Source organism: Microtus ochrogaster, chromosome 1, assembly GCF_000317375.1.
Source record: "Microtus ochrogaster isolate Prairie Vole_2 chromosome 1, MicOch1.0, whole genome shotgun sequence".
NCBI classification, from domain to species: domain Eukaryota; kingdom Metazoa; phylum Chordata; class Mammalia; order Rodentia; family Cricetidae; genus Microtus; species Microtus ochrogaster.
In genome coordinates, this window is record NC_022009.1 from 8,156,853 (window position 1) to 8,167,315 (window position 10,463).

The following is a 10,463-nucleotide window of genomic DNA, read 5'->3' on the forward strand; positions in this document are numbered from 1 at the left end:
TGTATAGTATTACATTATAAATAGTATTCCACTGTGTGGATTTGCTTTCCCATTAGTTATTTGGCATTTGATTTGAGTCTTATATAGCGAGTTTCTTTTTCATAATTTCTTTGGGCTACCAACCCCCAAATAATGGCACAGAGACTTATTATTAATTATGAAAGCTTGACGTTTAGCTATTTAGTTCCCAAATAGCTCTTATAGCTTTAAATTAACCTGTTTCTATTAATCTCATTTTGCCACGTGGTTTTTTGCCTCTTCTCCATTCTGTGTTTCTGACTCGCTTTTTGTAATGTCCTTTGTGTCTTGCTGATCTCCTGCCACGTCAGATTCTAACACCTAGTTTCTCTCTCTACTCAAAAGTCCTGCTCACTCTCACCTGCCTAGCTCTTGACCATTGCTCTTTATTAAACCATCAGGTGCCTTAGTCAGGTGAAGCAAAACATAGACACCTCTTCACATGGTGTAAACAAATATCCCGCAACAGTCTTAGATAGGGCTTTATTGCTGTGAAGAGACACCATGACCACAGCAACTCTCATAAAGGACAACATTCAACTGGGGCTGGGTTACAGTCCAGAGGTTTAGTCTGTTATCTTCATAGTAGAACGCATGGCAGCATGCAGGCAGACATGGTGCTGGAGAGGTAGCCAAGAGTTCTATGTGTGGATTGGCAGGCATTAGGGAGAGTGACTCTGGGCCTGGCTTGAACATCTGAAACCCCAAAGCCCACCCCTAGTGATACACTTCCTCCAACAGGGCCACACCTACTCCAACATGGCCACACCTCCTAATAGTACCACTTTCTATGAGCCTGAAGCCATTTTCTTTCAAACCACAAGGTGCTTCTACTTTTTCCATATTATTAACACTAACATTGCTATACAAGTTTCTGTGTGGACTTCCATTATAATTTCTTTAGGATACACACCTAGAAGGAGAACTGCTGAGTTATGTAGTAATCCTGTGTTTAGTTCAAAGAAGTACCAGACTCTGACTGCAAGCATCAAGCAAGCTCTCAAAACCTGCCCTCAGTGACACACTTCCTCCAGCAAGGCCACATCTGGTAAACCTACCGAAACAGTGCTACCAACTAAAAATCGAGTATTTGAATGCCCCAGATTATTGGGAGATATATCTTTCAAACCACCCTAGTGTTGCTCAATATATAAAAGTATGTGTGTGTTTGAAAGAGAGATCTGCTAACTATATAATGTAAAATAAATTATAGAATTATTTTTAAATTTCCATTTAAAATATTTAATATAAATAATTCAGACAAAAATACCAGGATTGCTGAAATCATTAGGTAAAAAGTCTTCGGGCTACAGTGAAGACATACTATATCCACAGTCATCCACTGATGCTTTTTGTAATGTCCAATCTCAGTATTTACCCATAAGTTACTTCACTAAAAGGGGAAATGGGCTTTACTAAAGTGGGTTGCTTGAAATAATACCCTAAGTAGAGAGCATGGATCTGGCCATTAAGAGGCTGGCTGTGTGTGGATCAGCAGAGTGTGGGAACAAAACTGAGGAGGTGAATGGGATGGAAATGCCTCATGGTCAGAGTGTGAAGGGACGGGTCTGTAGCATGCTGACCACACCAAACTCTGCACAGAGAGGCAGAAACATAAAAAAAAAATTTTTAAAAAGAGTAAGGATTTTTTAGTATTTGTTGCATTTCGCTTTTCCTTGTAATTTGCCTCCAACCTTTCTGAGGGTCACAACATCCTGTACCACTCTGCTGGTGGGGCTGATTTCTCTCCACATTTGCTGTCAGACTATATAGAACTTCAGACTGGCTTCACAACTTTGGGGAGATGCTTCATTAGACATTGAACAGTTACAGATCACAGTGAATCTCTAGCTTTGATCTAAAGTAGCTTAATTTTAAGACTCAGACTTGCTTAGTATACATACACAAGAATACAGGCTGTCTTCTTTTTAAAATGTGACCTTCCTTTTAAAACGAAACTTAAAAAATGCAGGAGGATAATGTGAAGTGCTTTTATTTGTCCAAACGTTGCTGGTGTGCATTGGAGCAGACAGAATAATGGTGGTTTCTGTATTTCTGTCACTAGATAATGCTTTTAAAATCACGTGTGCCAGGGGGTGCTATTTATTTGTGTGTGTTTTTGTTGAAAATATTGCAGTATATAGTCTGTCACTGTCTTCACAGTCTGGGGGTGGGCCAAGGTACAGAGGGTGTGACGCTGGTATTTGTGTGAACTCCAGCTGGTGATGCTGAGCTTGGTTCATCTGCTTTCTCCTCCCTTTTCCTTCCCAGTCCTTCCCACCAGCGCCACAGCAACATCCTCCGAGTCTGAGAGAACTGCGCCCAGAGCGGGCACAGAGCCTTTTACTGCTGGCAACCTGCGGCCCGGGAGAAGACCACAAGAGGAGTGACAGCGCCTCTCCACCGCCAGCCTACGGACCGCCATGGCCAAGAGCCGCAGGGACAGAAACAGTTGGGGTGAGTAGCAATCAGTAACTTGTGCAGCCTTCACAGGGTTTAGCCCTCTGTTTTCTGCTGCTGAGTGCCTGCTCCGATGAATGCGCGCTGTCACCAGTGCTGTGCCTGGTGCAGGCCAGGCCTGCGGCTCCTTCCCCATCCTGCGCCGCCTCCTCCCAGCATTTGGACAGCACCCACCCGCTCCTCTGGGGACTCTGGGCTCCGCCCTAAGAGCCAGGTTAGAAGGTTGGCTCAGAAGGTGGTCTAGGGCTGTGGTTGCGGGCGAAGAGGGGCAAAGGGTCGATCTGGAGCAGGCGAAGCCCCAACCCGCTCTCTGGGGCAAGGGCTTATTCCGATGCTGGCAGGCTCTGGGCGGGAGGTGAAACAATGAGGCGGAGCGCGCGAGCTAGGACTCTGCGCTGCAGAGCTTCTCAGCAGTCTGGGAGATGGGGTACCCTCCTGAGAGTCCCTAGCACTGCACACTTACTTCATTTTGGGGTTAGTGGAGGAATGGAGAAGAAGGCGAGCCGAGTTGGGGTTTCTAGTCTGCCGCCCAACCCAGACCTTCTTCAGACTAGCCTAAAGACTGGCTTTGTTCTTCGATTTTTACCTTGTGGAGACTGGGTTCATGATTCAGCACCGGGCCTAAGGAAGGGCTGGGCCCAGTGGGTTCACGCGCGAGTGGGTGGGCGGTGCTCACGCAGGCAGAGCAGAGAGGAGCGCTGCGATGCGGGAAAAACCGCGCCCCGCCCGCTGTGCTGTTCCGGACCAGATCTAGAAGAGTGTGGGCGCCTGGGCGGCCTTATCGGGTTGGGCTCTCGATTTCTTGCAGGCACCGTAGTTAGCACATTAGCATCTTAACTAAAACCCTATAAACACATTTTATGATCCAAACCAGCGCGGATCTCAAACCACAGGCAGGTGGTATATAGAAAAACATTGTGTTCTACTGGCTTTGCATTGTTATTGTTTTGAAAGTTCACGCCCACTAGAAGTTCATTGCTTCTTGGTTCTCTGTCTCCTGTTCTATTTCTGTCTTACTAAGAGGATAGATTTACCTTTTACTTGGTTATTTTTGTTTTCTTTTGTCAAAAGATCATAATGCCTCCTTGCCTTCTGTTGATGTGGTGGTCACAAGATGAGTTACTCCTGTGGGCAAGGCTTACATCTGAGAGAATACCCTAGATTCCCAGTTGCTGTGGAGAGGAGGAGCAGGCAGTCAGTATTTGACTAAATTTAAGAGAAGCGATTTCATTTTCCCAGATCACCAAGCCCAAATTTCAGTATTGCAGGCACAGTCTTTGCTTCTTTTGAAAACTTGGGTAAAGGTCTCTGGGGTCCCTTTCCATTCCTGCTCTGGAATAGGAATGTGGACACTTGACCATTCACGACGAAGGTGCACATGTTCAACTCGGATTTTAGTCTTGATCTTTGGATTGGATTATTGACTCCACCCTGCTAGGAGCCAAGCATGTGGAAATGTATTCTAAGAATTCTTATGCTCTGGCTCATTATTCTTCAGTGTTTGCTTACAGGTTTCTTAGATAGCTCCTTCCGCAATGCCATTCTTCAGTGGGATTTCCATAGGAACAAATTGGAAAGTCAATAGAAATGAAGGTCCCTTCATCATCCAGCCAGGGTCTGAAGCAGGACCTAGAAATGCATCTTTTGACTAGTAGGTGGCAGAGGAGCAGGTCATCTGTGATGTTATTTTGAGAAGCAGTCTCTTAGCCCATTTATATTTGATAGAATCAGCTTCCAAACAGTTTACTCCAAAGTCATCAGGGCAATATAAATGTGATAAATTGGGAGGGAAATGCCAGAGTCATTCTATGTCCACTGGAAACTCCCTATTAAAAATAAACATGGAATTGTGGGTGTGACCTCAATATCCTACGGGAAATGTTTCACTTCTTAGGTTTTCATTTGCTGTGCAGTGTGTATAAAATATATTATTTGGAATTGTAGTAATAAGAGGTAGACATTTTAACAAAGATATTAGCCATTTCTGCCTTAATTCCATTTCATTCCAGTGCCTGGTATAATACTGTCTGCCTAGCACACAGTAGGTATGTAATGATAGCAGTGAGGCTTACATCATTGAGATAACCTCATGGGAGGTAGACGCTGTAATCTTCACTTTTCATGTTAAATGACAGGGCTAGAAAATGATAGATCGGAATTTCCATCTGGGAACTCGATTTGAGATTCTTTTTCCTTCCCCTCTGTTCTAGACCTCCTCTGAGTGGATGGGTGATTCTGTCCGCAGTTACGCAGGACTACATTGCCAGTGCAAATTCAGCTGAATTCTGTTTGGTCTTTAGCCTCTTAAATAATTGTGTTTACTATCTATTTTGTAGATGGGAAAAAAAGTAGAAATCACTGGTAAGATAAATTATGTAATTCAAGTGATATATTTTGTAAGTTAGAGAACCATGGTGAGAAGCTCGGGTTTTCTTCTGATTTACCTTTGGTAGCACAATACCGTAGAGTGATTTTACAAATAAATGAGTTGGAATGTGAGGTAGGGAAAGCAGGTTCTCAGAAGAAGTCACAGGTTACTCTTATGAGAAACCAGTCTGCTGATACATAAAGAACAGCGCAGCAGCCCTTCCTGCCTGCTATCACCAGACCTTATAAAGGAGAAAACTGAGACAAAACAGTTAACCCAGACTTGGGAAATGCAGTGATTCCCAAGTAAAGAACAAGAAAGGCATTTGCAAATCTGCACATAAAAGCTCGGGACCTGTAGAGCTCTGAAATGAGGATTGTTTCCACTGAGGGGACCCTGCCCTTTAGGTCTTGCGGAGACCAGGGAGGCTAGAGAGTAGAAACACTTGTGCTGTGCACCAGAGTCGGAGGTGGTGTTGAGGGTATTTGGAGACACCACTGCAAAGCCCGTGTGTGGACAGCTGAGAATCCACCACTTGACCCGAGTCTGCATGGAGGGAGTTTGAGTCTATGTAAGCACTGAAGAGGCAACTTTTCAATGGTGGGCATTATTATTTTCATCATTGGGAAATCTGAGATTAGAGACCCTGAGGAACTTGCCAGAGGCACCATGGTTTCTGTGTTCTAGAACTAGGATTTAAGTCAGGATTGGTTGTCCCCACTGTCCATTTACTGAGGACTAGAAGCTAGAACAGATGCCAAACGTTGTCACAACAAGCCTGTCTAGGACTAAGCTGGTGAGGGAAATCAATGCCTATAAACCCAATCACCTGGGACTAGAAAAGCAGATGAAGTGTGCTGTGTGGGAGGGAAAGGGACAGATGAGGATCGGAAACAGGAGCCCAGAAAGCAGCCTTTCAGCAGGTGGAAACAGAGCAACAGTGGAAACCGTTCTGTTTGTTTCTGTTAATTTAACTTCCTCAAAAACTTGAGATACAGTGTAAGAATTTACTGTTCTACAATTTGACAAAAACTGACAGTATAATAATAGTGTACAAAAATGTTTGAAATAAAGTTTTAACTTGGGCTGCCTGGAAACAAACACCAGCTTTCTTCACAGTAAATATAAGAAATTCCCATTTGTAGAAAAGACATTTGTGGGAATTTTAGGCTAGGAAGTTTTAGGTTTCTGCTTTTGTTTTTGAGGGTAAATTAGCAACAGTATGGAAGCAGAACTGTGATGAATGGGCTAACATTGAAGAAGGAAGATGTGGAAATTATAATTTAACAAGTTTGCTAAATGTGTCCTTGAAGCTTGGGAATGAGAGAAATGGAAGAAATAGAGTGAATCTGAATTCCTTATACCGCCAGAAATGCGCATGGTGTGAAGTGGGGGGAGGTGTGAAGTCCTCAGACCTGAGATCTACTAGGACAACCAATAATGAGCATTGATTATATGGGGGTTGTGATTAAAGTTAGAATTTGAAGTGGACCAAAGAAAATAAATCAAAGTAAAGAAGTAATCTGTGTAATCAGAAAGCGCTATTTCTACATCTTAGATCAAAGTCCAGGCCCAGGTCCAACTCTAGGTTTTTATATGGAGGAAACTTTCAAAGGTGTGGTGCAAGATCATGATGTCAGCCCCATTCCCTGGTTCTAGGGCTGAGAGTATCTCAGAGGGACACAGCTGCTGGCTCCCATGTCTACTCAGGTGTGTAATGTTGGGGATCAGGAAATGCTGCTTTGGAGTGTATGAGCTGAGTTTGTATACTATAGAAAAGGATTGGAAAGACATTCTTTAGGTGATTCCCATTATGATGTTGTATATGACCAGCAGTCTAAGTGTTTGAATGAGTTTGCCTTTGTGTGTTTTGGAAATACAGATAATGCCAAAGAAGCTAAAGAACATTCTGGTGAAATGGGAATTAGAGTGGGACAGAGCTGGTGTCTCTCTAGCAGAAAGACCACATCCCCAGCCCCAGGCATTTACATGGAAGAACTACCTGTGTCAGGTCACACTGTCAGGATTGTCAGGATGATCGGAACGACTGGCCAGTTATATACAGGAGGAGGTGGGAAAGCTGGTAGGTGAAGAGTCACTCCAGACAGAGGTCAGATCTACAGACGATGCCACATTCTTTCTGTGGTCATGGAGGGTGCAGAGTACATTTCAGATCATGATCCTACTTGCTCCCTGGCTACTGAAATTGACTTTGAAACCTGCCATTCAACTGGGCTATTGTTTCTGGGCGATATTGCTTACTGTCTCCTGTTTAAAAAGTAACCACACCTAGCTATATTAGTTCCTTCTCTTGTCTTTGTGATGAACTACCTGAGAAAAACAACAAATAAAAGGGCTTATTTGGGCTTATGATTTGAGAATGGAGACAGTCCACCATGATAGGGAAGCATGGCCTCAGAAACATGGGGTGATCAACAGGAAGCAGGAAGAGCAGACAGGAAATAGGGCCTGGATATTTAACCTTATGATCCACTCCCATTGATCCCCCTTCCTCCAACAAGCCTCCTCCTCCTAAAATTTCCACAACATTGACACACGGTGCCACCAGTGGAGAACCACATGTTCAAACACATGACTTGTGAGGGATATTTTACACACACACATGCACACACAGACTTAGGTTCTGACACCAACTTATTACTCCTGGGTTCCACCTTGCCCCCTTCTCAAACTGACCTTTAGTCCAGAGTAACTAACAATTAGATCCTGTGCTCACTGAGAAAATGATTCACCCTAAGGTATTTCCATTCTTAAGAAGGATTTTAGGTTTGAAAGCTTTTCTTCTTTACTATAAAAATTCGTATGAATATCTTTATGAAAAGAGCATATTAAATACACATATTCATCTTAAAGGAATAATGATCCCATGTCCCCCCTCTCCAGCTGAACTTCATCCCCTCACTCTTCAGGTGCCCTCCTAATGGCAACTTCTTCCCTCTACAAAGGCGAACACATTTGCATACTTGGTGCTCTTATCCTCCTGATAATTTGAATAGTTCTGCTAAGTAAATATGTGTATCTCCCTTCTTAAAACACAAGTGATATGTACCTAAATGAATATATGTACCTAAGATTATTTAGTTTTAGCTGGGTGCTGGTGGTGCACACCTTTAATCCCAGCACTCGGGAGGCAGAGGAAGGTGGATCTCTTGAGTTTGAGGCCAGCCTGGTTCACAGAGCAAGTTCCAGGACAGGCTCCAAAGCCACACAGAGAAACTCTGTCTCAAAACCCTTCAAAAAAAATAAAGATTATTTAATTTTATTTTTTATTTTTTCTTTCTTGCAGTTTTGGGGAGTGAGCCTGTGCCCTGTATGAGTTTGGCAAGCACTCAACCACTGAGCTTTATTTTCAGTACATTATTTTGCCTTTTATTTGTCTCACTAAGTTGTTCAGGGTAACCTTGAACTCACTCTGTAGCTCAGACAGGTGTTGAACTTATTATCGTCAACATCCTAAGTAATATAGGCTTGTGCCACCAGGACTGCCTTAATTTTACACTTATGTTTTTAATTAAGGTATAACTGCAACATTTCTCTTTGCTCCTTTCTTCTGACTCTTTCCTATATCCCTTCCCCTTGAACTTTCTCAAATTCCTGGCCTTTATTTCTTTCATTGTTGTTACATATGTATGTGTATGTGCATATGTTCCTAAATATATAAATACAGCCTGCTCAGTCCATATAAGGTTATTTGTATGCAGATCATTTCAGGGCTGACCACTTGGTACTGGATAGCCAATTTGGGGGGAATTTCCTGGAGAAGGCTATTTCTACTGCTCTCCGCATTCCTTGGTTACCTGTAGTTCTTTGTGTAGAATTGAAGCCCCATGAGATTTCCCCTTTCATGTTAGCATGTCTGCTGATATTGTCTTCATTTAGTTTTTGTTGAGGCAGTCGTGCTGGTGAGATTTCATGGCTGTAGCTTCTATGACATTTTTAGGAGATGAAATTTCACAGTGTAATATAAATGCAATCTAGAGTGTGCATTTTTCCAAAAATATTTTGTTCACCCTGTATCCTCACCCACTCTTGGTGTCGTGGAGAATGTTGTAATGCAGGGTGTGGCCTCATCGTTTTCTCAGCCCACCTGCACTGATGTGTGAGCCTGAGTTCTGTAATTATTCATGTTCATAAATTCCACTTAATGCCTGTTTGTCCTTTGCCCATTTTATTTTTTCTTCTTTTTGATTTTCTGTATCTTTCTGTACCTTTGTTGTGCAGATCCATTTTCCTATTTTGTGATATGACTTTGCTCTTTGCAAACAGACATTTTGTTTAAATGTAATCACATTAATCTTTATGGTTTGAGATTATTTTTAATTTTGATTTCATTTAGTCTTTGTGTTTTTCATATCTTACCCATTTCCCTCCTTGCCTTTTATAAAATAAAATAAAATAAAATTTAAGAGAAAAAAGGAAAAAAAAGAGAGAAAGAAAAGAAAACATTTTGTTATGGGAGCTGCAGTGTGACACAGTGAGTCACACAGTAAACCCCTTTATCCATACGGTTTTACATGCAGGCATTCATTGCAGAGAATCATTGGTCTGGTTTGAGGATGCTGGTCTCTGCTACATCATCTCTTCTAGGCCATCACTAGGATTCTTCCTGGACATCCTGTTCCTGTCCTGTGTCGTGGAGATCCTGCAGCCCGGGGTCCGAATGACCAATAGTCCCCCCTCCGGCTCCCCCAACCCCCATGCTTCAGCACATCACAGATGGGATGGTTGCAGGGTTGGTCAGCCTGCCAGCTCTTCCTTGTCCTCACCACCAGGGTGAGCTCTCCTGTGTTATTTGGCTAGTTCACCCCTTGCAGCGATGAGCAAGGGGCAGGGCCAGTTTTCCTGATTTTGCATCCTCAGGGAAGGTTCTCCTACACCTACACCTTCAGAGCCAGCCACACCCTGTTGTCCAGGTGAGGTGTAGAGGCCACTCTCCTAAGTGCTGCAGTCGATGAGAGGCAGGGACAGCTCTCTACTCTTAGGATCTCAGGGCTAGCCCTTCCACTTGCCTCAGGCATTGATGGGTGGTACTGGGGGAAGGCTTCTTAGACTGTGTTCACTTTTTAAAATTATTTTTCTTTTTCCATATATACGCATGCATCCGTGTGTGTGTGTGTATATGTGTGTGTAGGCCAGAGGTTGATGTCAGGTGGGTTCCTAAATCACTCTTCATTTTATTTTTTATTTTTTCTCTCATGAAACCTGGAAGCAAATCTGGCTGCAAAGACCCAGGCACCCTATGTCTCTGCCTCCCATGCCCAGGGAATAAGCACGTAGCACAGCACAGGATTTTACACAGTGCTCAAATCTTTGTGGTTTCGTAGCAGATACTTTACCAACTAAGTCAGCCCACAGTACCTCCTTTTCTATTTTTGTTCTTTAGATCAAATAATTAAAAACTTGTTGAAACAGGAGTGGCAGGGCTGCGTCCCCAGCACCCCAGCCGCTCCCCGGCTGCCTGGCTAGCTTATGCCCCAAAATAATTACATGGACACTGTATTCTTTTAATCACTGCTTGGCCCATTTCTATCTAGCCTCTTCTAGGCTAACTCTCGCACCTGGACTAGCCCATCTCTAATAATCTGCTGTAGCCCAC

General features: G+C 43.3%; 1 protein-coding gene across 2 annotated transcripts in view; it reads left to right on the top strand.

The window, feature by feature from the left end:
* Positions 1-10,463, top strand: part of Atl1 (atlastin GTPase 1) — a 77,806-nt gene that overhangs the window by 13,232 nt on the left and 54,111 nt on the right. Inside the window, exon 2 of one of the 2 annotated variants that reach the window (XM_026779262.1) lies at positions 2,290-2,475. In XM_026779262.1, coding sequence (XP_026635063.1) covers positions 2,442-2,475 — 34 coding nt within the window. In that variant the 5' untranslated portion in view covers positions 2,290-2,441. Of the gene's footprint in view, positions 1-2,218; positions 2,476-10,463 lie in introns of those variants that run through there. The other variant, XM_005343154.3, reaches the window with a different exon arrangement.